This window comes from Macaca fascicularis, chromosome 4 (genome assembly GCF_037993035.2).
Source record: "Macaca fascicularis isolate 582-1 chromosome 4, T2T-MFA8v1.1".
NCBI lineage: Eukaryota > Metazoa > Chordata > Mammalia > Primates > Cercopithecidae > Macaca > Macaca fascicularis.
In genome coordinates this window covers 43,251,944-43,279,301 of record NC_088378.1, presented here as the reverse complement: position 1 = coordinate 43,279,301, position 27,358 = coordinate 43,251,944, and the positions used below count along the sequence as shown (strand labels likewise).

At 39.5% G+C, this 27,358-nt stretch overlaps 1 protein-coding gene across 1 annotated transcript in view; it reads left to right on the top strand.

The window, feature by feature from the left end:
- The window catches only part of TXLNB (taxilin beta), a 63,945-nt gene extending 60,606 nt beyond the window's left edge, over nt 1-3,339 (top strand). The window contains exon 8 of the mRNA XM_074037145.1: nt 1,532-3,339. Coding sequence (XP_073893246.1) covers nt 1,532-1,639 — 108 coding nt within the window. The 3' untranslated portion in view covers nt 1,640-3,339. The remainder of the gene's footprint in view (nt 1-1,531) is intronic.
- Nucleotides 3,340-27,358: the final 24,019 nt, after the last annotated feature.

Sequence of the window (27,358 nt, the reverse complement as noted above, 5' to 3'; positions counted from 1 at the left end):
AAGGGGCTGTTTTTTGTTTTTGTTTTTACTTTGTGAAGGCATCCTTTTATGTCTGGCTTCTTTTGCTCAAAACTATATATGTGCAATTCATCCATGTTGTGGCTTGCAGGAGTAATTAACTGATTTTCATTGTCATATAGTGATCTATAGTATGAATATACCACAACTTATCTATTCCAACGTTGACTGACATTGGAATTGTTTCCAATTAGTGTCCACTATAAAAAATGTTGCTGTGACATTTCCTATGTGTATATGTAGGAGACAAATTGGTGGGTTATATGGCATGTATCTATTTCAGGTATGGGAGATACTGCCAATCAGTTTTCCAAAGAGATTGTAACAATTATTTCAACTACCAGTGTATGAGTGTTCCCATTGATCTATGTCCTCCCCACACATCATGTATCACTTGTTTTCATTTTAGCCATTTGGAGGTGTATAGTAATATCTCACTGTAGTTTTTTGTTTTGTTTTGTTTCGTTTCGTTTTTGAGACGGAGTCTCACTGTCGCCTAGACTGGAGTGCAGTGCCACGATTTTGGCTCACTTCAACCTCTTCCTTCCAGGTTCAAGGCAATTCTCCTGCCTCAACCTCCTGAGTAGCTGGGATTGCAGGCACGCACCACCACACCTGGCTAATTTTTGTATTTTTAGTAGAGACGGGGTTTTGCCATGTTGGTCAGGCTGGTCTCGAACTCCTGACCTCATGATCCGCTCACCTCGGCCTCCCAAAGTGCTGGGATTACAGGTGTGAGCCACCGCACCTGGCCTCTCACTGTAGTTTTTTTGTTTTGTTTCATTTTGTTTTGTTCTGAAACAGAGTCTTGCTCTGTCTCCCCAGCTGGAGTTCAGTGGTGCAATCTTGGCTCACGGCAACCTCCGCCTCCTGGGCTCCAGCAATGCTCGTGCCTCAGCCTCCTGAGTAGCTGGGCTATGGGTGTGCACCACCACGCCTGGCTAATTTTTGTATTTTTTTTAGAGATGGGGTTTTGCCATGTTGCTCAGGCTGGTCTTGAACTCCTGATCTCAAGTGATCAACCTGTCACAGCCTCCCAAAGTGCTGGGACTACAGGCATGAGCCACGCACCTGACCCTCATTGTAGTTTTAATTGACCTTTCTCTGATGACTAATGAGGTTGAGCATCTTTTTGTATAGTTATTGGTCAAGTGTATAGCCTCTTTCATGACATGCATATTCATGATCTTTCCCTCATTTCCTATTGGTTTATCTGTTTTTTCTTGTTCATTTGTAGTAATGCTTTATATTTCTGGAAAGTAGTACTTTATTAACACAATTACAAATCAGTTCTCTTATTCTGTGGTTTACCTTTTTATTCTCTTAATGATATACTTTGATGAAAGGAATTTATCAATTTTAATAGTGCTCAATTTATCAATCTTTTACCTTTTTTGACAAATACATTTGTATTCTGTTTTTGTCATCTTTGTGCTATTTTAGTCATAAACTGAATGTTCATGTGTATATGTGTTTTTTTCTCTCTTTTTTTTTTTTTTTTTTTTTGAGACAGGGTCTCACTGTGGCCCAGGCTGGAGTGCAGTGGCGTGGAGCAATCTCAGCTTACTGCAACCTCTGCATCCTGGGTCAAGTGGTCCTACCACCTCAGCCTCCTGAGTAGCTGTGACGACAGGAGCACATCACCAGCCTGGCTAATTTTGGTAATTTTAGTAGAGACAGGGTTTCTCCATGTTCTCCAGGTTGGTTTGGAACTGTTGTGCTAGAGCGATCCACATGCCTTGGCCTCCCAAAGTACTGGGATTATAGGTATGAGTCACTGCACCTGACCTCTGTGTGTCTTTTTTCTAAACTCTATTCTGTTCAGTTGATTTGTTTATCCTTGTACCAATACCATATAATTTTAATTACTGTAGCTTCATAATAAATCTTTATAGCTGGTAATGTAAGTCTTCCCGCTTTGTTGTTCTTCAAAGTATTTTTAACTTCTTAGCCCTTTTACTTCCATATATAATTTAGAATCAGCTTATCAATCTACACACACAAACACACCCACACTGGGGTTTTTATGGGGATTGAATTTAATGTATAAATCAATTTGAAGAGAATTGAGGTTTTTACAATACTGAGTTTTCCAATCCAGGAATGTGGTAAATATCTCAATTTATTTAGTTCTTCTTTGACTATTTTCAGTAACATTTTATATTTTCTTGGTGTCTTGGTTTATTTTTCATTAGGTTTAATTCTAGATGTTTGATGTTTTATGATACAATTGAAAATGATACAGTTATTAAAATTTCACTTCCTAATTCTTTGCTGCTGATATACAGAAATATAATTTTTTTATTATTGTCCTTGTAGCTAGCAACCTCATCAGATCCACTAGTTAATTACAATAGGCTATTTGTAGATGTTTTTGGATATTCTAAACACACAATCATATCATCTAGAAATAATGGCATTTTTTTCTCCCTTTCCACACATTGTCTCTTTTATTAATTTTTCTTGCCTTATTGTACTTACAAGGACCTCTTGTAGAATTTGAATATTTACGGTGATAGTGGACTTCTTAGCTTATTCCTGATCTCAAGGGAAAGCTTACGTATTTTGCTATTAAATAGAATGTTTACTATATGGCATCTGTAGACATTTTCTATCAGATTAAGGACATTCACTTTCATTCTAATTTGCTTTGAGTATTTGTCATAAATAGGTGTGAATTTTGTCAAATGCATTTTCTGTTTCTGTTTAGATAACCATGATTTTTCTCTTCTGTTAATGAGGTGGGTTACAGTGATTGATTTTCAAATGTCAAGCTAACTTTGCATTTTTAGAACAATCAGGTTAGTAAAAAAGTAATATTCTTTTGTACATTACTGGATTTGGTTTGCTAGTATTTTGTTTAGGATTCTTGCATCTATGTTCATGAGAGAGATTCTTTGTAATTTTCATTTTTTTACAATGTTCTTGTCATTATAAGTTGGGAAGTATGCCTTACTTTTCTATTTTTGGGGAAAAGTTTGTATATGTTGAGCGTTCTTTTTTTTTCTTAAATATTTAGAAGAATTCTTTGGTTAAGTTATCTAGATCTGGAGTTTTTGTGGAAAGGATTTAAATTGTGGATTTAATTTTCTTTAATATGTTTTCAATTTTCTGTGTCAGTTGTGGTATGCTATATTTTTCAAGGTATTAATCTATTGCATCTTAATTTTCATATTTATTGGCACAAATTGTTTATTATATTCTGTTAATTTTGGAAATCCTGTATTATCTGCAGTATTTTCCACTCCTGATAGTGATAATGTCTTCTCCTTATGTCTTATCAGAAAGCTATCAATTATATTACATTGTTTACAGACCAAATATTGGCCTTTGGTTTTCTCTATTTTATTTTCTCTATTGTACATTTGTTTTCTATTTAATTCATTGTGTTAATTTCTTAATACTTAATTTGTTGTTCTTTTTCTCATTTCTTGAGCTAGAGTCTTAGATCATTCATTTGCTTCCTTCCCCTATCCCAATAAATGCATTTAAGACTACCTAAGAATGGCCTTAACTGCATCCCACAAGTTTTGATCTATTATGTTTCTTATCACTCCATTCAAAATATTTTTAAATTTTCTCTATGATTTCATCCTTCACATATGTTTAAAAGTATACTGATTCATTTCTAAACATTAGAAATTTTCTACTTAACTTTTATCTTTTAATTAATAGTTTAATTGTGTTACAGTCATGGACTATACTGTATGATTTAAATCATTTGAAACATGTTGAAACTATACAGTTTCACATATAGTCAATTCTGGTAAATGTTCCACCTGCAATTGTTGAGTGCGGGCAGTGTTCTATATGTATCAGTTAGGTCATTTTATTAATCCTGTTGTTCAAATCTTCTTTACCCTTGTTGATTATTCATTTGTTTATTTTTGGTCCATTGACCAAACTATTGACCAGTTTTTGGTCCATTGACCAATATATTCAGTCCTGTCAGTTAAAGCTCTTACTATCAGTGTAGTTTTTGGTTTTTCTGTTATTGTTGTTGTTGTGTTTTGAGATGGAGTCTTGCTTTGTCACCCAGGCTGGAGTGCAGTGGCGCAATCTCGGCTCACTGCAATCTCCACCTCCCGGGTTCTAAGCAATTCTCCTGCCTCAGCCTCTAGAGTAGCTGGGATTACGGGTGTGTGCCACCAGGCCTGGCTAATTTTGTATTTTTAGTAGAGACGGGGTATCACCATGTTAGCCAGGATGGTCTCATTCTCCTGACCTTGTGATCCGCCTGCCTCGGCCTCCCAAAGTGCTGAGATTACAGGCGTGAGCCACTGCGCCCAGCTCATTGTAGATTTTCATATGTCTCCATTTTGTTCTATTAGGTGTTGTCTTATTATTAGGTGTATAAAAATTTATACTTGTATATCTTTATGTTGGATTGACCACTTTGTTATGAATTATCTATTTTTATCTGTAGTATTGCTTATTGCCTTAAAGTCCACTTTGCTAGAAGTATAGGTACATGAGCTTTCTTGTGGTTAATATTTTCATGCTGTATCTTTCTCCACGCTTTTATTTTCAATTTTCCCAAATTCTTTTAACTTGCAATATGTACTTCTGTACAATATAGAGGCTTGTTTTATGTTGTTTGTTTTATCTCATCTGACAATTTTTGTCTTCTAATTAGAGATTTTGATTCTTATGTATAAAATTAAACTCATCACCTTGCTATTTATTTTATACTTGTGCCATCTGTTTTATGTTTATTTTTATTCCTTTCTTCTTAAATTCTTTTGGACTTTGGATTATCTATTTTTATTATTTTTATTATCATATTCCCCTCTCTGTTAGCTATTTTTAGTTATTCAATTTTTCCTTAAGCTTTTAGTGGACACCACAGACATTTCAACATTCATCTTTGACTTACTAAAGTCTAAAGAATAATATTATTTTGCCACTTCCTGGCCAAAGCAAGGCCTTAGAACATTTTAACTCCATCTAATCCTTTACTCCTATCTTCTGATTCATCATCCATCCTATGATCATTCTGTCTTCAATTATATCTAAGCCACTGTTATACCAATTCATTGAGTTCTTAATTCCAGCTATCATATTTTCCAGTTTTAGACATTGTATCTTATTTTTTTATAGTTTCCAGTTTTCTTGTACAATTCTCTATCTCATTGTTTAATTTATTGAATGTACAAATCACAATTATTTTCAGGTCCACATCCGATCATTGCAATATCTGGATATCTTAAGTGCTTTTTATCTTAGTTTTCAGCAATTTTGCCTAGAGATATACTAGATATTTTTTGTTTGAATGCAAGGCAGTTCCTGGGGGAAAAAAAAGGAAGAAAGAAAAATTGAGATGATTTAAATCTCTGGATAGTGTTATCTTCCTGAAGAGAGTACTTATTTTTGCTCCCAGCAGGCAGTTAAGATGGAACCAATTATCCCACCCAATCATAAACTGAGGTGTTTGAAGTTGGGCTTCATACTTTTTGGGGAACTTTATTTTCTGTAGTGTAATCTTTTGAGGGTCCCAACTAAAAGCATGGAGTGTTTGCCAAGGCCCTAAACCATTCACTGTCTCTAAAATCCAATTTTTGTTTCTGGTGTCCCATGAAACTGAAGGATGCTTTGCTTAGCATCTGATCCTCAGTCACAGGTTGCATATTTGCAAGAACCTTCAAGGGGAAAGCCAGTCTGAATGTTACTTCATTTCTCTTTTTGCTTTTCTTGACCCTTCAAGTTTTTGTTGCCTAGGTAGCTCTCCAGTGCCTTCCAACAGACATTCTACATGTTTTGTCAGGTTCTCCTAGTTACTCTTGGATGCAGGGTTACCCTGCAACAACTGATTCTACCCTTACAAGAAGCAGAATTCCCATCCAGCTTGTCTCTTGAGCATCAATTTCATTATCTTGAGATTCTGAAGATGCATCATATTTCCTTTGAGCTCTAATATTTGGGCTCTATGATTTGGGCTCCTCTGAGTTTCTGTTTTATTTAAGAGCCAGCTATGGAGGATCAGATTTTTTATTTTAGCTAAGATTTTGACCTTTATCATTATCTGATATAATGGAAATATTAAAGGTCAACCATGGTTGAAACTGTGCAAGTAAGTTTTATCCTATGTGCCAAAGAATCTGTCTGAGGCCAAAACTGGTCTGGGAGGAAAGTGTGTCATAATAAGTTAATAACGCCAACCCTAGAAGGAGGCGAAGGGGCAGCATATATTTGTCAGACACAGATATGGTGACACACATGTGGATCCAGCTCTCTGAGCAGTTGCTTTGTATCCACTTAAATTTGAGAGACTCACGGCTACCTCACTCTTGCCTCCCTTTGGAGGCTGAGAAGTCCAATATCAAGATACCGGAAGTTTCAGTGTGTGTGAGGTCTGCTTCTTCATAGACAGCCATCTTCTCACGATGACCTCAAATGGCAGAAGGGGCAAAAGATCTCTCTGAGGTCTCTTCTATAAGGACACTAATCCCATTCATGAGGGTTCCACCCCCATGATCTTATTATTACCCAAAGGCCCCACTTCCTAATACCATCAGTTTCAGAGTAAGGATTTCAACATATGAATTTGAGGGGGACACAGTCAGTCCATAATATCAATTGAGATTCAGCTGTCAGGAAATGAAGGGTAATTATGGTAACCATATTTTCTAAACCACAAGTGAAAATCTGGTTGGACAAAGCCTAATACTCTTATATCAGTCAGAAAACAGAACATTAGAAATCAAGACTGACCAGGAAAAGACAGCTCATAGGTATAACAAATATAATTCTGCCACCAGTTCAAGATATTCTAGATTTTTGCTGACTTGGTTCCAAGATGGGGCTTTAGAGAGTTGGCCAGGTTGATGAGATTTTCCAGACCAGACTTATAAGAAGGAAAGGCCTGCCTGCCGTCTCAGCCTCCCAGCTGCTCTTGGACACATCTGTGGAGAACCAGATAACTGACTCCTAACCTGCTTATTTTAGCCCAGTGGCTTTGCTTCTTGACGTCTCCAGTCTCATGGTCACATTCCAAAGGCCCTCACTCTGAAACTGCCTGCAAGCAGGGACAAACAGCAGCAGCTGCCACCGCACTGATAATGGGTTTGTGTTGCCACTTGCCCAGAAAGGCTGCTTTGAGCTGATGATTTGCATTCCTGCTTGCCCAAACATACAGCCTCCGTGCGGCCGCCAGCTTCTGCACAGAGAGAACAGCAGTGCCACCTACTGAACCGCTGGAGATGTAGCCAGCAACTCGGTCAGCTCAGGCCTGCTTGTCACTAAATCTGGCAGGACTGTGTACTCAGCAACCGGACTGAAAACCACCTTTGTACAGTGACTAAGTAGGCCTCCTCTTCTGCCAACTTGAGTGATTGTTTACCACTGTTAGGCTGAAAAAGTCTCAAGGAAGTTTATTTTTCTCTGAACAAATGAAACCAAATTGCAGTTGGGATCCAGGCTGTATCCCACTTCACTGAGAAATGGGCGAGTCAGTAATTGTGGAGTTGAACACCAAATAATGAGTACTAACCCATGCTAGACACTGGGTGAGGCACTGGGATAGAAGTATGAATGAACTACACTAGACAAGCAATAGAAAGATAACGAACCTATACCAGTATTCCACAATTGGCAAAATACACTCAAAGAACTCAACCACGATTTACTCCACAGAGAGCCTATCTCCGAGGATGGAATTTGGGGGAACCAGCTTTCTATTTTCCCATGGGTTCCATTGCTGCTGTCGCCAAGCTGAGATCCAGAAGCCATGATGACTTCTTCAATGCTTTTTTTGGTTTTTATAAATCATCAATTAACAAATAATATTATATTTGGAATCTTTTTTTTCTTTTTTAAGATGGAGTTTGCTCTGCCACCCAGGTTAGAGGGCAGTGGTGCAACCTCAGCTTACTGCAACCTCCACCTCCCAGATTCAAGCGATTCTCCTCCCTCGGCCTCCCAAGTAGCTGGGATTACAGGCATGCTACACCATGACTGGCTAATTTTTTGTATTTAGTAGAGACATTTAGTTTCACCATGTTGGTCAGGCTGGTCTCGAACTCCTGACCTCAGATGATCCACCCACCTTGGCCTCCCAAAGTGCTGGGATTACAGGCGTGAGCCACCGTGCCTGGCCTATATTAGGAATCTTCTTCACAAAATTGCTGCTTTGCAGATGCCCTAAGTATCTGCTGGGCCTGCCTCTTGGAAAATCTTGCCAGGACAACTCTCAAAGTGCTAAATCTTTTCATGGTTTTCACAGATTCATCTATGTGTGTTAATAGCACATTTCTGGCAATTATTAATAAAATATATTTTATGTTTTCAGTGTCTAATGACATCAGAAAACCTTATTTAAATATGTGCGTACATACAAACGTACTCGTACTTGCTTATATAAGTTAGTAATTAAGCATCCTATTAAGTCAAGAACCCAACACATAGTGAATTGGTCACACATTTGCTGCTGAGCAGTAGAAGCTGAACACCCTGAAGGAGACCCTACTCTACTGAAAGATACTAATGCTTCAGCCACCGTGTACGGCTGCCATCTAAGCATATTCTAATGAGTTATATAGGTGTGACTCCTCTTCTCAAAGGAGAGACCAGGTAAATACAAATTATTGGAAATGGGCAAATCAGTGTCATGTTGGACACAATGTTCATAGCTTTAAGACTGATTGCAATATTCACAAACTAAGCTAAAATTTCTCTCTTTTTTTTTTCTTTTCTTTCTTTTTTTTTTTTTTTTTTTTTTTTTGTGAGACAGAGTCTTGCTCTGTCACCCAGGCTGGAGTGCAGTGGCACAATCTCAGCTCACTGCCACCTCCGCCTCCCAGGTTCAAGTGATTCTCCTGCTTCAGCCTCAGGGATTACAGGCACCTGCCACCATGCCAGACTAATTTTTTGCATTTTTTAGTAGAGACTGGGTTTCACTGTGTTAGCCAGGATGGTCTCGATCTCCTGACCTCGTGATCTGCCCGCCTCAGCCTCCCAAAGTGCCGGGATTACAGGCGTGAGCCACCATGCCCAGCCTAAGCTAAAATTTCTTAAGCAACTACTGTGAAAATTATATGTGAAGCAGGATGAAGCAGACGTTAATCCTGCTAAAGTGTCTGATATTTGACTATGATTTTACTTTTGAAGTGGGCAATAATTTAAATATTATGCAATAAATATTTACATTACCTCTTATTTTCACTCATAAATATTCCATTATTATGTTTCCTCCCCATCCCCTCTCCCTTCTTTTATCAAGCTTCTGTGCAAAGTGGCTTTGAAAACATGTTTCCACTCAATCTTTCAGCTGCTGACTTCATAGACTTTTCTTATATGACTTATTCTTTAATTCCCATGATGTAGTCAAAAGGGTGGTTTTCAAGTACTAAATGTATTAAGTGCTAGGCTGCTGTCAGCTGCTACAAGTCTATATTTAGCCATTAGGTGTGCTGCTAGGAGAACAGGCACATACCACCCTGGACATCTCTCAGAACCTTTCACAAAATTCTGAGACCACTCCAGGCCTCATTCTCGCCAAAATACCTGCACTGTTCTAAGGATAGGCGTTGTAGCTTGTCTAGGTCCCTTTGTTTTAATTTTTATTTTATTTCAATAGGTTTTGGGGTACAGGTGGATTTTTGTTACATGGATAAGTTCTTTAGTGGTGATTTCTGAGATTTTGGTGCATCAGGTACACCTGGGCAGTGTACACTGTACCCAATATGTAGTCTTTTATCCCTTACCCCCTCCAACTCTTCCCTGTAAGTCCCCAAAGTCCACTATATCATTCTTATGCCTTTGCATCCTCATAGCTTAGCTCCCACTTATAAATTAGAACATATGATAATTGGTTTTTCATTCCTGGGTTACTTCACTGAGAATAATGGCCTCCAGCTTCATCCAAGTTGCTGCAAAGGCCATTATTTCATTCCATTTTATGGCTGAGTAATATTCCATGTTGTCTCTATACCACATTTTCTTTATCTACTCATTGGTTGATGGGCATTTAGGTTGGTTCCACATTTTTGCAATTGCGAATTGTGCTACTGTAAACATGTGTGCATGTGTCTTTTTAATATAATGACTTATTTTCCTTTGGGTGGATACCCAGTAGTGGGATTGCTAGATTGGATGGTAGTTCTACTTTTTGTTCTTTAAGGAATCTCCGTACTGTTTTTCATGGTGGTTGAACTAGTTTACATTCCCACCAGCAGCATAAAAGTGTTCCCTCTCACCACACCCACTCCAACATCTGTTTTTTTGTTTTGTTTTGTTTTGTTTTAATTTTTTATTTATGGCCATTCTTGCAGGAGTAAGGTGGTAGCTTGTTGTGGTTTTAATTTGCATTTTTCTCATAATTAGTGATGTTGAGCATTTTTTCATATGTTTGTTGACTGTATATCTTCTTTTGACAACTGTCTATTTATGTTCTTTGCCCACTTTTTGATGGGAATATTTTTTTCTTGTTGATTTGTTTGAGTTCCTTGTAGATTCTGGATATTAATCCTTTGTCAGATGCATAGTTTACAAATATTTTCTCCCATTCTGTGGGTTGTCTGTTTACAATACTGAATATTTCTTTTGCTGTGCAGAATCTGTTTTGTTTAATTAGGTCCTATTTATTTATTTTTGTTTTTCTTACATTTGCTTTTGAGTTCTTAGTCATGAATTCTTTGTCCATGACAACGTCTAAAAGAGTTTTTCCAGTGTTATCTTCTAGAATTTTTATGGTTTCAGGTCTTACATTTAAGTCTTTGATCCATCCTGAGTAGATTTTTGTATAAGGTGAGAGATGAGGATCCAGTTTCTTTCTTCTACATGTGACTTGTCAGTTTTCCCATCACCTTTTATTGAATAGGGTATCCTTTCCCCAGTTTATCTTTTTGTAAGCTTTGTCAAAGATCAGTTGGCTGTTAGTATTTGGCTTTATTTCTGGGTTCTCTATTCTGTTCCATTGGTCTACGTACACGATTTGTTCTTTTAGCTTAGCCTTGCTTTGGCTAGGTGGGCTCTTTTTTGGTTCCATATGAATTTTAGGTGTGTTTCTTCTAGTTCTGTGAAGTAGGATAATAGTATTTTGATGGGAATTGCATTGAATCTGTAGATTACTTTTGGCAGTATGGTCATTTTCACAATATTGATTCTACCCATCCATGAACATGGGATGTGTTTCCATTTGTTTGTGCCATCTATGATTTCTTTCAGCAGTGTTTTGTAGTTTTCCTTGTAGAGATCTTTCACCTCCTTGATAAGGTATATTCCTAAGTTTTTGTTCATTTGTTTGTTTTTACAGCTATTGTAAAAGAGGTTGAGTTCTTGATTTGATTCTCAGCTTGGTCATTGTTGGTGTATAGCAGAGTTACTGATTTGTGTACATTAATTTTGTATCCTGAAATATTGCTGAATTCATTTACCAGTTCTAGGAGCTTTTTGAATGAGTCTTTAGGGTTTTCTAGATATATGATCATGTCATCAGCAAACAGCTACAGTTTGACTTCCTCTTTACCGATTTGGATGTCCTTTATTTCTTTCTCTTGTCTAACTGCTCTGGCTAGGACTTCCAGTACTATGTTGAATAGAAGTGGTGAAAGGTGGCATCCTTGTCTTGTTCCAGTTCTCAAGGGGAATGCTTTACACTTTTCCCCATTCAGTATAATGTTGGCTGTGGGTTGTCATATATGGCTTTTATTACCTTCAGCTATGTCCCTTCTATGGCAATTTTGCTGAAGGTTTTTATAATAAAGCGATGCTGGATTTTGTCAAATGTTTTTTCCGTGTCTATTGAGATGATCACATGATTTTTGTTTTTAATTATGTTTATGTGATATATCACATTTACTGACTTGTGTATGTTAAACCATCCCTGTATCCTGGGTATGAAACCCGTATGAAACCCACTTGATCATGGTGGATTATCTTTTTGAAAGGCTGTTGAATTTGGTTAGCTAATATTTTGTTGAAGATTTTTGCATCTATGTTCATCACAGATATTGGTCTGTAGTTTTCTTTTTTTGTGTGATGTCCTTTCCTGGTTTTGGTATTAGGGTGATATTGGCTTTATAGAATGATTTAGGAAGGATTCCCTCTTTCTCTATCTTTTGGAATAGTTTCAGAATTGACACTAATTCTTTTTTAGATGTCTAGTAGAATTCAGCAGTGAATCCATCTGGTACTGTACTTTTTTGTTGGTAATTTTTTAAATTACTGATTCAATCTCATTGCTTGTTATTGGTCTGTTTAGAGTTTCCATTTTCTTTTCTGATTTAATCTAGAAGGGTTGTATATTTTCAGGAATTTATCCATCTCTAGATTTCCTAGTTTGTGTGTATAAAAGTGTTCATAGTAGTCTTGAATGATCTTTTGTATTTCTGTGGTATTCGTTGTAATATCTCCAATTTCTCTCTCTCTCTCTCTCTCTCTTTTTTTTTTTTTTTTTTTTTTTTTTTTTTTTTGAGAGCGAGTCTCACTCTGTCACCCAGGCTGGAGTGCAGTGGTGCAATCTCGGCTCACTGCAACCTCTACCTCCCAGGCTCAAGCAATTCTTGTACCTCAGCCTCCCAACTAGCTGGGATTACAGGTGTGCACCACCATGCCCAGCTAATTTTTCTACTTTTAGTAGAAACAGGGTTTTGCCATGTTGGCCAGGCTGGTCTCGAATTGCTGGCCTCAAGCGATCTGCCCACCTCGGCCTCCCAAAGTGCTGGGATTACAAGCATGAGCCACTGCGCCTGGCCCTGTTTCATTTCTAGTTGAACTGGTTTGGATCTTCTCTCTTCTTTTCTTGGTTAGTCTCACTAATGAGCTATCAATTTTGCTGATCTTTTCAAAGAAACAAATTTTGTTTCATTTGTCATTTGTAGTTCTCTTTGTTTCCATTTTATTTCAGTCTGCTATGATCTTTGCTATTTATTTTCTTCTGCTGGGCTTGTATTTAGTTTGTTCTTGTTTCTGTAGTTCCTTGAGGTGTGACATTGGGTTGCCTATTTGTGCTCTTTCAGACTTTTTGATGTAGACGTTTAATGCTATGAACTTTCCTCCTAGCACTGCTTTTGCTGTATCCCAGAGGTTTTGATAAGTTGTGTAACTATTATTCATTTCAAAGAATTGTTTAATTTCCATCTTGATTTCATTATTAACCCAAAGATCATTCAAGGGCAGATTATTTAATTTCCATGTATTTGTATAGTTTTGAGGGTTCCTTTTGGAGTTAACTTTCAGTTTTATTCCATTGTGGTCTGAGAAGGTCCTTGATATGATTTTGATTTTCTTAAATGTATTAAGACTTGTTTTGTGGCCTATCGTATGGTCTGTCTTGGAGAAAATTCCATGTATTGATGAGAATAATGCATATTCTGCAGTTATTGGGTAGAATTTTCTATAAATATCTGTTAGGTCCATTTATTCTAGGGTATAGTTTAAATCTATTTTTTCTCTGATGACTTTCTGTCTTCATGATCTGCCTAGTGCTGTCAGTGGAGTGAAGTCCTGCACTATTATTGTGTTGCTATCTATCTCATTTCTTAGGTCTCGTAGTAATTATTTTATAAATTTGGGAGCTCCAGTGTTAGATGCATATATATTTAGGTGCATATGTAATATCTTCCTGTTGTACTAATCCTTCTGTCATTATATAATGTCCTTGTCTATTTTTACTGTTGTTGGTTTAAAGTCCGTTTTGTCTAAGAATAGCTACTCCTGCTTGCTCTGGTTTCCATTTGTGTGGAATATCTTTTTCCACCCCTTTACCTTAAGTTTATGTGAGGTCTTATGTGTTAGGTAAGTCTCTTGAAGACAGCAGACACTTGGTTGGTAGGTTTTTAAAAAATCCATTCTGCTATTCTGTATCCTTTTTTTTTTTTTTTTTTTTTTGAGACAGAGTCTCACTCTGTCGCCCAGGCTGGGGTGCAGTGGTGCAATCTCGGCTCACTACAACTTCCACCTCCACCTCCTGGGTTCAAGCAGTTCTCCTGCCTCAGCCTCCCAAGTAGCTGGGACTACAGGCATGTGCCACCATGCCTGGCTAATTTTTTGGTTTTTTTTTTTTTGAGACGGAGTCTCGCTCTGTCGCCCAGGCTGGAGTGCAGTGGCCGGATCTCAGCTCACTGCAAGCTCCGCCTCCCGGGTTTACGCCATTCTCCTGCCTCAGCCTCCCGAGTAACTGGGACTACAGGCGCCCACCACCTCGCCCAGCTAGTTTTTTGTATTTTTTAGTAGAGACGGGGTTTCACCATGTTAGCCAGGATGGTGTCAATCTCCTGACTTCATGATCTGCCCACCTCGGCCTCCCAAAGTGCTGGGATTACAAGCTTGAGCCACCGCGCCTGACCCATTCTGTGTCTTTTAAGTGGAGTATTTACATTCTTTTAAGTGGCCATTTACATTCAATGTTGGTATTGAAATGTGAGGTACTGTTCTATTCATCATGTTAGTTGTTGCCTAAATACCTTGTTTTTTATCATTGTGTTATTATTTTATAGGCCCTATGAGATTTATGCTTTAAGAATGCTCTGTTTTGCTATATTTTCAGGTTTTATTTCAAGACTTAGAACTCCTTTTAGCATTTCTTTTAGTCCTGGTTTGGTAGTGGCAAATTCTCTAAGCATTTGTTTGTCTGAAAAATACTTTATCTGTCCTTCATTTATGAAGCTTAGTTTTGCTGGATACAAAATTCTTGGCTGACAATTATTTTGTTTCAGGAAGTTAAAGATAGGATCCCAATCCCTTCTGACTTGTAAGGTTTCTGCTGAGGAATCTGCTGTTAGTCTGATATGTTTTCCTTTATAGGTTACCTGATGCTTTTGTCTCATAGCTCTTTAGATTATTTCCTTCATCTTGACTTTAGATAACCTGATGACTGGGTTCCTTGGTGATGATCTTCTGGCGATGACTTTTCCAGGAGAGCTTCTTATAGTTGGATGTCTAGATTCCTAGTAAGGCCAGGGAAGTTTTTCTCAGTTATTCCCTCAAATAGGTTTTCCAAACTTATAGATTTCTTCCTCCAGGACACCAAATATTCTTAGGTTTGGAGATTTTACATAATCCCATATTTCTTGGAGACTTTGTTCTTTTTTTTTCTTTTCTTTTTTCTTTGTCTTTGTCTGATCAGGTTAATTCAAAAGCCTTTTCTTCAAGCTCTGAAATTCCTTCTTCTACTTGTTCTAGTCTATTGTAGAAACTTTCCACTGCATTTTGTATTTCACTAAGTGTGTCTTTCATTCCCAGAAGTTCTGATTGTTTTTTTCTCTATGATATCTATTTATCTGGAAAATTTTTCATCCATATCCTGGACTGGTTTTTAAATTTCTTTAAGTAGCCTATAATCCCAGCACTTTGGGAGGCTGAGGTGGGTGGATTACTTGAGGTCAGGAGTTTGAGACCAGCCTGGCCAACATGGTGTAACCCCGTCTCTACTAAAAATACAAAATTAGCCAGGTGTGGTGGTGCATGCCTGTAATCCCAGTTACTCGGGAGTCTGAGGCAAGAGAATCACTTGAAACCAGAGGGCTGCCAAGAGCTGCTGTAATGCCCTGAGTTGGTTGGCCTCTAGCCAGGAGGTGGTGCTTGCAAGAGAGCACCAGCTCTGGCAGTAACAGTGAGATTTGAACTTGCCCTAAGTTGGCCAGGGGAAGTATTCTGGTTTCTCAGGCAATGGGTTCCCAAGAGTTTATGTCCTTTTTGTTAAACTATCAGGGCAGGTAGAGAAATACCATCAGGTGACGGCAGGGTTAGGCAGGTCTGAGCTCAGACTCTCCTTGGCAGGGCTTGCCACAGCCACTGTGGGGATGGGCGGTGGTTCTCAGGCCACTGGGGTAATGTTCCATAGGGGAGTACAACTGACTCTGGTGTACAGTAGAGTTTACAAGGGGAGTGGAGAATAGCTGGGTGAATGATAGGCCTCACCCAGCTCCCATGCAGTTGGCGAGGCTGGTCTCAATCCTGCAGTGCCCTGCTAACAGCACTGGGTTTAGATCCAGGCAGCCCGCACACAGAACTCAGACCTGCCCCAGGCTCTAAGCTTCTGCACTGAGAAAGCAAGCAGGGCTTTTAGGCTTTTAGGCTTCGCCCCTCCCACCTACCCACAATGCCAGGTGCCTAACTCCTGTGCTTGTGTCTGCAGCACACTTCCCACCTGCCCCCCAGATTCTAATGAAAGGAGTTCATGCCCACTCAAAATCATATCACAAAATTCAGTTGGGAGCTTCTTTCACCCTGTGACCCCTCCCTGGGTTCACTGGCTGCCTTCCCCAAAAGCCCCTATGAGATATACTCAGGGATTGCTTCCCTGGGCTTGAGCTGGAGAATGGGAGTGTTGCAGAATGGGAGTGCCTCCATCCAGAAGAATATAACAATTAGGACATTAGGCTGGGAGCAGTGGCTCATGCCTGTAGTCCCAGTACTTTGGGAGGGCGAGGCAGGTGGATCACAAGGTCAGGAGTTCAACACCAGCCTGGCCAACATGGTGACACCCTATCTCTACTAAAAATGCAAAAATTAGCCAGGCACGGTAGCCCTAGCGGGCACCTGTAATCCCAGCTACTTGGGAAGATGAGGCAGGAAAACTGCTTGAACCCAGGAAGCGGAGGTTGCAGTGAGCTGAGATCGTGCCACTGCACTTCAACCTGGGCGACAGAACAAGACTCCATCTAGAAAAAAAAAATAGGACATTAATGGAAACTTCATTTCAGCAAGCTGTCTAACATGTCAGAGAATAGAGAGATGCACTTCAAGTTTAGAGAAGCACAGTTTGCTCTAAACCAAGGCTTTAAATAGGAATTTTTTCAAAAAAAATTCATGCATATACCAGAACACCAATGGTTTTTTTTTTTTTCCTCTTGCCCCAATTTCAACTCAAGTCCCAAGACTAAGTATAAGTGCTAAGGTACCTCACATTCTAGAGTGGAACTGGACTGTCTTTGCAGAAATTTTAGGAAGTGGCCTCAAATCACCATCACTGGTCTGTCAACCACCTTTAGCTTATATTTGAGAAAACATGAATGATGAAGAGGGGAAACATTGATGGGTGTGGATGACTTTTAAGAAAATTGTTAGACTGCTGAGCAATTTCTCTCTTCCTTTGACAGGGTGTATAGTATGAGAAGACTTAAGAGATGGGTAGTGAAAAACTAAAAAGCATCTAGAGAGGTAGGGGGGAAAAAAGCCAGAAGAGTACATTGTCATGGAAACCAGGGAAGAAAGTGTTTCAAGAAAAAGGGAGTAGGCAGCTTTATCAAGTGCTGCTGAGAGGTTAAGCTAAGAAATGAAAAGCATTTATTGTATTTAGCAATTATGGGACACTGGCTTCCTTGATTAGAGCAATTTTCCCCAGCGTGGTAAGGGTGGAAGTGAGATTGCAGTAGGTGAAGCGCTAATGAGAGAAAATCCAGACAATTCTTTGAATTAGGCTATGAAAGGAGAGGGAAAGTCTAGTAACTGAAGGTACATGTAAATTCCAGGGAATAACTTTTAAGATTTAAAATTAAGAGTATATTTATCCAAATGAAAGAAAATACGTGTGGCAAAGAGATATCTGCACCCCCATGTTTATTGCATCATTATTCATAATAGACATATTGTCATAATAGACAGTACATGGAATCAACCTAAGTGTCCATTAACAGATGACTGGATAAAGAAAATGTGGTATTTATATACAAATAATGGAATACTATTCAGTCATAAAAAAGAATGAAATCCAGTCATTCACAGCAACATGAATGAGATTGGAAGATATTAAGTGAAATGAGCCAGGCACAGAAAGATAAATACTGTGTGTTCTCACTCATATGTGGGAGCTTAAAAAGTTCTGCTCATAGAAGTAGAGAATAGAATGATAGTTACTAGAAGGTGGGAAAGCAGGAAGGGAGGATAGGGAGAGGTGGTTTACAGATACAAAATTATAGCTGGATAGAAGGAATAAGTTCTAGTGTTCTATACCACTATAAGGTGGTTAGCTAACAATAATTTCTTGTATATTTTCAAACAACTAGAAGAGAAGGTTTTGAATGTTCTTAACACAAAGAAATGATAAATGTCAGAGGTGATGGATATGCTAATTACCCTGAATTGATGATTATACATTATATACATGTATCAAAATATCACACTGTACTTTATAAATATGTACAATTATATGTCAATTTTAAAATATTTACTAGAAAGAGTATAAAGCACTCAAGGAAAATTAACCTGCAATGTCGTATGTACTACACAGAGACAATATCCTATAGCGTAGTGAAAGCTGCGGGTCTTGAAGAGCTCTACGTACATACATGGAACCTTTTAATACTTTTTAAAACAAAGATCAAAGTTTATTTGTTTAGGTCCCATTACACAACCAAAATAAAAATAAAATGTAAAAGAAACCAAATGATTGAAGTTTGAAATTCCTAAAATGGCCAATTTGTACAATAGTGGAAAATTTGATCAAGGTTTCTGAGAAGTCCAGGACTTTTTCAGCTAAACCAGAGGTCACATGATTTGCATCACTGAAATGGTTCTGGGTAGCCCAATAGAAAAGAATGTATAACCACGTATACATGGATATGATCTATGCCAATTAGATTCCTGATAAAGTCAGTCTGGGACAGGTTTCTGAGCTGTACTATGTAACTAGATACAACTGAGAAACTTTCAAATGGAAATTTCATATGGCATCATTTCAATCAAAAGAAATAATAAAACTAAGAATATGTATCACTGTTAGAGGAGAAAGCAGTGTGTGGGGACTGCAGTAGGTGACTGACCATAGCATGCTAGGAAGGTAATGCTGTAACGAGTAGGAAGCAGTTGATTTTCCCCAGTGCTTTCAGCTTTGAGGCCAGTCTAAGGCCTTTCTCCAGCATGGTTATCACAAAGTGTTTGAGTCAGCCACTGTGAGCAGGGTAATGTTTTCTGTCTTCCACTTCTTTTTTCACGCAGCCAAATAAAAACACAGACAAACCAACCAACCAAGCACTGCCGAGCCAGTAAAGAGGGAACTGTGGAGGAATCAGGACTGAGATAATATCTGATACAGCAGCGGAAATAGGAAATAGGTAAAAGATACTAGCATTAGAGAAGTGTCAAAAGACAGAAATCTCAATAAATTTAGTTAAATGATTTAATTGGCATTTACTTGCAATTCATGAACTGGGCAGCATCTCACCTAGAAATAGGCACTATGCTGGGGGCATGTTGGAGCAGTCAGTTTTTGTAAGGTAGCTTGAGCAGGAACAAAAAAACAACGTAGTACGAAGAGTGGATTGGTTAACATCAGGTTATAAGGGTTAAAGCAGAGGGGATTTCCTTATCATGCTGGCTAACACTGGCCTACTCCGGGATTTGTCTATCATGTCTCCTGATTTTTTGGAAGGTCAGATTACCAATTTAGTTTCAGTTTGGTGATGTGGAGCTTCAGCATGAGTGACTCCATTTTGATTCCATGTGTTCTATTGGGGCCTAATGCAGGAGCTCAGTCCAGAACACTGGCCTCCATCAATTTCACTTCACAGGAAATTGGACAACTCTTTAAAGATAAGAAAGATGGAATAAAGTTCCAGATATTGTGAAGTTTGGTAATTTGGTAGCAAGAAGTTGAAGGATTTTTAAATTTATTTCAATGTAAAGTAAAAGGCAAGCTTATCTCCTGTGAATGAGGAGGAGGGGCTGGTGGGTGGGGTTTAAAGAGAATAGAGAAGAGATTTAAATATAAAAGCTGCCAGGAAGAATAGGGGAGGAAAAATGATTAAAAGAGCATGAGAGTGTAGATCTATTGAGACTAGATAGAGACCAGGAAGGTAAAATGACCCAGATGCATGGTGTGGGGTATCCTCCAGCAGCTGCCCAGGCCATGACTAGGCTCAGAGAAGGTAACCCAAAGTTGGTGTTTTGTCACTGCAGTCACAAGGGGTAACAAGAAAAATATTGACAAGATGGGAATTGAAACACTAGGTCATGAAATTTAGGCTGGACTGGGGTATCAGTCCCTCAATAAATCTTTGTTAACAGGGAAATGAAAGAAAATTGGAAACTGGAAACCTAATGGAGACATCCCACCAACCTAATCACTGAGCCCTACTGATTTTACACCCCAAATCTCTGTCCATTCTCTCCACCTCTCTCCACTTCCACCCTCACTACATGGTCACCAGCATCTCTTACCTCCTGACTCATCTCCCGACATCCACCATTGATCACAGCATCCCCAAATTACTTATTAAATACCTAAATCTTCATTGCTTTTCCCTGCTCAATATCCTTCCATGGTGTGCTAAGACAGGGTCCTTGCTAAACACGGAGGTCCTTTGACCACACTACATATGGCATGGTCTTTTATTTCTCTCACGCTACAGGCACTCTTATTGCCATGCTCCAGGTAGCAAATGTCCTTCTTAAAATATATAGCCCAGATCCTAGACACCAAGACAGGATTAAACATGCAGTGGTGTTATTAGGGGAGATGCCTGTGAGAGAAAATAGAGAGAGAAACAGAAGACACTGGAAGAGCTGTCGGTACACAATGCAGATCTGACCCCAAGTGTAGAAGAGAGGGAAGGAAGGTGGGAGTGCCCTGGATTACCAGGGAGCCTGAGGAAAACCTGGTGAGGCTGCAGGGGAGTCCTCAGCTAAGGATGGCCTTCAAAGGAGTCCCGTGTCTTTCAGGAATGGGCTTGCCTTGATCACCTGGCTGTGCTCAGCTACTGGCTGGAGCTACCTGTGAAAGCCTAGAGCAAACACACTGATAGATTTCAGAGCACTGTTGCTGGGCCCTGGTATGATTTTGCTTCCTGTCTTTGGAGGTCTGTGAGGCCCATTCTTGGAGTCACAAGAAATCACTTCCCATTAAAGTCTTAAAATTGAGTCTTAAATTCTTAAAAAAGTATCATGAACCCTATAAATTTTAGTCTCCACCCACCACTCCAGCCTTACCCAACCCCACATTTTTACTGCTCTGGTCATACCAGGCTTCTCTCAATTCTAGAAATGCACCATGCTCAGTCTCCCCAATCAAGGCCTTTATTTATTCAGCATCTCTTACCAGCAAAACTCACTCTGATCCCATCTCCACCTATGCCTGGCTATATTTTTACTAAGCCTTTGCTCATATCTTTGTTTAGATGCCATCTCCCCAACTCCTCTGCCTATCTCCCCCAGCCTGGGTTCAATGCACTATTATGTGTAGCGGTGAGTTCTTCTCCTTTTTAGATGAGTCACTCGAGCAATGGTCTGTCTGGCATCTGACTTTCCTACCAGATGAGGTGGCTCCACAGCAGCCGAGCCTGTCTGCACATTCACCACTGGACCCCAGGGCCAAACCCAGGGTGATGCTCAAGAAATGTTCAATAACACATTTGACTGACTGGTAAACGGACATCAGGTAGAAGGCAGCTGTTAGCAAGAAATTGGTAGAGTCGCAGGTTTAGAATGCTAGATAAGCTTGAAGCTTAGGAGAAAGAACTTAGTGAAAAACCTACAACAGGAAGATTAGAAAGGAAAATTTTAAAAAATAATTTAGTTTGCAAAAAAATTAAGCCAAAGATCTTACTAACAATGTGATCATTTTGCTGAACTGAGTGTGAATCTAGGATCTAAATATAGATATTTTTCTAGCAACATGGGCCCTGTAGGCTATAGCAGTCAGGATTAAATTTAGCTGCATACAGCAGGAAACCTAAATATGAACCTTTATCGGTTGGGGATCCCAGCATGAAAGAGATGGCACATTGACATTTTGTGCTGGATGATTTTTTTTTTTTTTTAAAAAAAGGAAGAAAGAAACAGATGGCATATTCGAAAGGGTTTAGCTGAAACAAAGTTTAAAGGAGCCAGTATTTATAGAGGTGTGGACAGGGTTAAGGAAACAAAAAGAAATGATGACACTTCCTGGGGTTAACAGCAGTGGGAGGCCATTACCACCCCTAGGCTGAGGGGATGGTGTGAATGGTGCCCATCAAGAGCTGCAGCCTGGGAGGAGTGGCTGCTGAGCAGGTGCTATGGCCATAGAGGAAAAGAGCCTCTGCTAGACCCAAGACAATGCAAGCAGGGAGTGGGGAAAATAATCCTTCCCTTCTCCTGCATTGATTTCCTGCCATGCGCCTCAATTGGCCAAACCCAATTGGAAGCCAGAGCGCAATGGAGCCTCCTAGGGCACAGATTATGGAAGAGAGAGTGGAGGAGGGATCTTGGGGAGAGGGCTGCAAAAGGAAAACAATCAACAGCTTATCTGTCTCATATCGTAGCAATCTGGAGGTAGGCACTCCTGGCCTGAGATGCTGGCTCCAGGGTCCTCAGGAGCCCAGACTTCCTTCCTTATAGTCACCTCCCATTCCAAGATGACTTCTGGAGCTCCTGACCTCTCACTCTTTTTCCAGGAAGCAAGAAGAAGAAAGGGGAGAAGGGATACCTTCCAGTTGAGTAGGGCCTCTGTAAAAAGTTCCCTGGCAGCCCTACCCAGGACTTCCATATGAATTTAGTATTTTGTCTGGGCATGTTGCTTCCCAGAACAAAATCCGGGTTTATTACTTTAAAAAAAAAAAAAAAGTACAATGGATATTGAGTAGGCCCTCCTAAAACAATGCTTGAGGAAACATTGCCAGAAATAGTTTTACGGAAAGATGGTGGGAGTTTTCTCAGGGATTTTGTTTGTTTGTTTGTTTATGCTGCCTCTTATACCAACTGATATGGTTTAAATGTTTGTCCCCTCCAAAACTCATGTTGAAATTTACTTGGCCAGTGTAACAGTATTCACAGGTGACATTAGGCCATAAGAGTTATGGCCTCATGGGTGGGATTAATGCCATGTGAAAGGAGAGTTCAGCCCACTTTTACATCTTGGTCCTTCTGCCTTCTGCCACGTGAGAATCCAGCCTTCCTCGCCTCCAGAGGATGCAGCATGCAGGGCACCATCTTGGAAAAAGAGAATGGCTTCACCAGACACCAAACTTGCTGGAGCCTTGACCTTAGACTTCTCAGCCTCCAGAAATATGAGTCAATAAATTTCTGTTCATTATGAATTATCCAGTCTCAGGTATTCTGTGACAGCAGCACAAATGGACTAAGACACTGACTTAATAACCTAACATGTGTTTGGATCCCTCAGATTCCTGATTCCTCTGATAACTTTCCTAGCCTACAGAGACCTTTTTCTTTACATCTTCTTAGTCACATAATTGTCAAGGAGTATTTGTCAATCAATGATTGATTGATTTCTGTAACTGATTATAGTGTATCATACCTCCAACTAGTGAAAGATGAAAAGTCTTCATTCACTTACTCAAGAAATATTTATTGAGTGCTTACTAGGTGCCAGGTACTGCTCTAGATGCTGGGAATACAGCAGTGAACAAATAAACAAAAATCTCTGTCTACATGGAGCTTGCATTCTACTGAGGAAAACAGACAACAAATATGATACATAAATACAATATACAGGATATTAGTTGGTCATAAGTGCCTTGGACAAAAATAAAACCAGTAAGGGAAATAGGAGGTTAGGCAGCAGTTGTAATTTTCAACAGTCAGAAAAGACCTAATTGAGAAAAACACATCTCAGTAAACCTCTGTAAGAGTGCATGATCTAGAGATAACTGAAGGGAGAGTAGAACAGGAAAAGAGAATAGTAAGGGTAGTTTCCTAAAGGGATACAATAGGCAGAATAATAACCCCCACCCCCAAAGATGTCCATCCCCTAATCCCTAGAACCTGTGAATATGTTAGGTTATAGGCAAAGATTAATGAAAGTTGCAGACAGAATCAAGGTTGCTAGTCAACTGACCTTAAAATAAGGGAATTATTCTGGATTATTGGGTGGGCCCAATATACTCAGAAAGGTCCTCAAAAGTGAACATGGCTTGAATTCATTTATTTGTTTTCAGAATTGGAATTAAGAAAATAACCAAAGATAGTATAGAACTCAGTGTTTTTGATGTCTTAGAAACTGCTATCTTGGCTGAAGTTTTAATTTACCTTTTAATTGAAAATAAGGGACATTGCAATAAGGTTTCCTATAAGTTCTGTATATTTATTAAGGTTTAAAAAGGTCTGGACCGGGTGCAGTGGCTCATACGTGTAATCCCAGCACTTTGGGAGGCCAAGGCAGGTGGATTGCCTGAGGTCAGGAGTTAGAGACCAGCCTGGCCAACATAGTGAAATCTCGTCTCTACTAAAAATACAAAAAATTAGCTGGGCGTGGTGGCGGGTGCCTGTAATCTCAGCTACTAGGGAGGCTGAGGCAGGAGAATCGCTTGAACCCGGGAGGCGGAGGTTGCAGTGAGCCAAGATCACGCCATTGCACTCCAGCCTGGGCAACAGGAGATGGGGAGCAAAACTCCATCTCAAAAAAAAAAATACTGGAGATACAGTAGCTATGACTTCCTTTATTATTATAAAAATAGTATGATAAGGATTAACAACAATAGCAATAATCATTACTGCTACTACTATTTTCTTTCTTTCTTTTTTCTTTTCTTTTTTTTTTTTTAAGACAGAGTCTTGCTCTGTCGCCTAGGCTGGAGTGCAGTGGCGCGATCTCAGCTCACTGCAAGCTCTGCCTCCCAGGTTCACGCCATTCTCCTGCCTCAGCCTCCTGAGTAGCTGTGACTACAGGCGCCCACCACCATGCCTGGCTAATTTTTTGTGTTTTTTAGTAGAGATGGGGTTTCACCATGTTAGCTAGGGTGGTCTCGATCTCCTGACCTTGTGATCCACCCACCTCGGCCTCCCAAAGTGCTGGGATTATAGGTGTGAGCCACCGCCCAGCCTGCTACTACTATTTTCTAAACTCTCATGTTCCAAGCACTCTTAGTTGCTGGAAATTTTGTTTCAAATACGTTTTAATGTATCTCTAATCCATGGAAGACTTATTATATGGCTTAATTGGAGCATTTAAGATTACTGCAGCATATATGGTAGATTCCTTTCCTTTTTTTCTTATCTCAGCCTTTCCTCCCCAAAGAAAATATTTGCTGCTGACAACTATTATGTCTTGCCTGAGCATTTTCAATGTTAGTTTTGAGGTCTGGTGTCATTCATAGTAGAGTGGTTAGGGACCATCAGCAATTTCCTAGAAGAGTATTCTTTCTGTTGGATTCTTTAGGAGATCCCATCTGGTAGATTTTTAGAGAACATGATGGAAAAATGTCCTCTTTAGTTCATCTCAGCAGACATATTTGGGGAAAACAGGAAAACAAGCAGAAGAACAAAAGGAAAATTGACCAGTTCCTCAATATAACCATTATTGAAGGAAATAACTCGCGTTAGCATACAAAGTAATCATTGGGCTTTTAATATCCAATATTTTCTCAACCATGCAACTACAATTATGGCATCAGCTTGAAGTTTATCATTTATGATCACTTTGTTTACATTAGGTTGTCTTCAGTTTTGTGGTTTAACTTTTTAATGTGATAGAATTATTTTTCAATACAATTTTGTAAAGATGGACCTCATGTAAATCTGTCACGATTTTTCTGGTTCTTTTGAAATGTTTCACAATATTTGGATGAAGGTATCTCTTGAACTTTATTCAAATGTACTGCACATATTCTGGATAATTCCATGTTAGACACGCTAGCTGTGCACAGGCTTCTCAGACTTCACATCGATGTCACATATAGAAAATAAAAATATGTGGCACACTGGGGTAAATTTTGAGGAATTTTAGGGATATCTTACATGGGCCTAGGTGAAAATAATCATTGTGTTTTCTTTACATTATGTAACTATCATAAAACTACCAAGTGAAAGGAATGATAATAAATGTTGTTTCTATAAAACTTGCAAAATAAAATGTTTTAAATTTTTTACAAAGTAGACATGGGAGACAGAAAATGAGGTTAGAGTGATGCAATGTGAGAAGGACTCGATCCACCCTTGCTGGCACTCAAGATGGGGGAAGGGGCCATGAACCAAGAAACACAGATGACCTCCAGGCATTGGAAAGGGCAAGGAAACAAATTCTCCCTGAAGGCCCTTGAGAAAGGAATGAAGCCCAGCTAACGCTGTGATTTTAGCACAGCAAGACCTGGCCTGTGTCAGCCTTCTGACTACAGAACTGTAAGATAATAAGTTTGTGTTGTTTTAAGCCACTGTGTTTGTGGTAATTTGTTACAGCAGTGAGAGAAAACAAATACAAGTGGCAACATGCCTGGTATGTTAGAAGAATAGCAGGGAGACCTCACTGAGACAGAGCAAGCAAGGGAAAGAGTAGTAACACTTCCCTAAGAGTTTACAGAAGTAATTGGGGGCTGGAACATGTAGATTCTTGTTGGCCATTTCAAGGATTTTGACTTTTTCTCTGAAAGGAAAACATTATGCAGTTTTGCAGACAGGGCTGTTGTGATGGAAATACATTGAGAGGCCAAGGCAGAAGCAGTTGGATCAAATGAAAGTCTATTGCAATAAGATAAGCAAGGGACAATGACTCATATCAAGCAGTAGTGCTGAGTTGTGTGAGGTGGTTGAATTCTAAACATATTTTGGTGATTGAATTGTCAGGATTTTCTAAAAGTTTGGGTATGGAATACAAAAAAAGAAGAATTTAGGATGATTCCAAAAGTTCTGGTCTAAGCAATTGGAGTTGTCAGTAATTGAAATGGGGGAGAATGTAGAAGGAGCAAGTTTGGAGAGAAAGATCAAGAACTCAATGTTGGACATGCTAAGTCTGAAATGTCTAATAAATATTCTGTGAGACTGTATTGTTATTCAAAATCATTTACTCCCTTTCCAGTTGATGGAGTATGCTCCTGTCTCATTGACTTTGGTCTTGGCCATGTGACATGCTTTGACCAATAGAATGTGAGAAGATGGGCTAGGCACAGTGGCTCACGCCTGTAATCCCAGCATTTTGGCAGGCTGAGGCGGGCGGGTGATGAGGACAAGAGATAAAGACCATCCTGGCCAACATGGTGAAACCCCGTCTCTACTAAAAATATAAAAATTAGCCGGGCGTGGTGGTGGGCACCTGTAATCCCAGCTACTCAGGAGGCTGAGGCAGGAGAATTGCTTGAACCCAGGAGGCGGAGGTTGCAGTGAGCCGAGATCACACCACTGTACTCCAGCCTGGTGACAGAGCAAAACTCCATCTTAAAAAAAAAAAAAAAAAGTGAGAAGGTGTGACATATGCCATGTTTAGAAGCATCAAAAACTTCCACCTGCCCTCTCGTTCCTGCTCTCTGGTGCAACAGAATAGCACAGACCAGATACAGATAGTGCCTTTGGCCTGGGGTCGCAGAATAAGAAGATCGGCAAAGAGATCCATTTATGAAACGGAGAACATGTAAACCCAATCCACAGCCTGGAGCTGAGACGCAGCTGAGCTGAAAACCCATGAGCAAGAAATAGATGTTTGTTTCAGCCACTGACATTTGGAGGTTGTTTTCAAACTAATAACAGTCTAGAGTTTAAA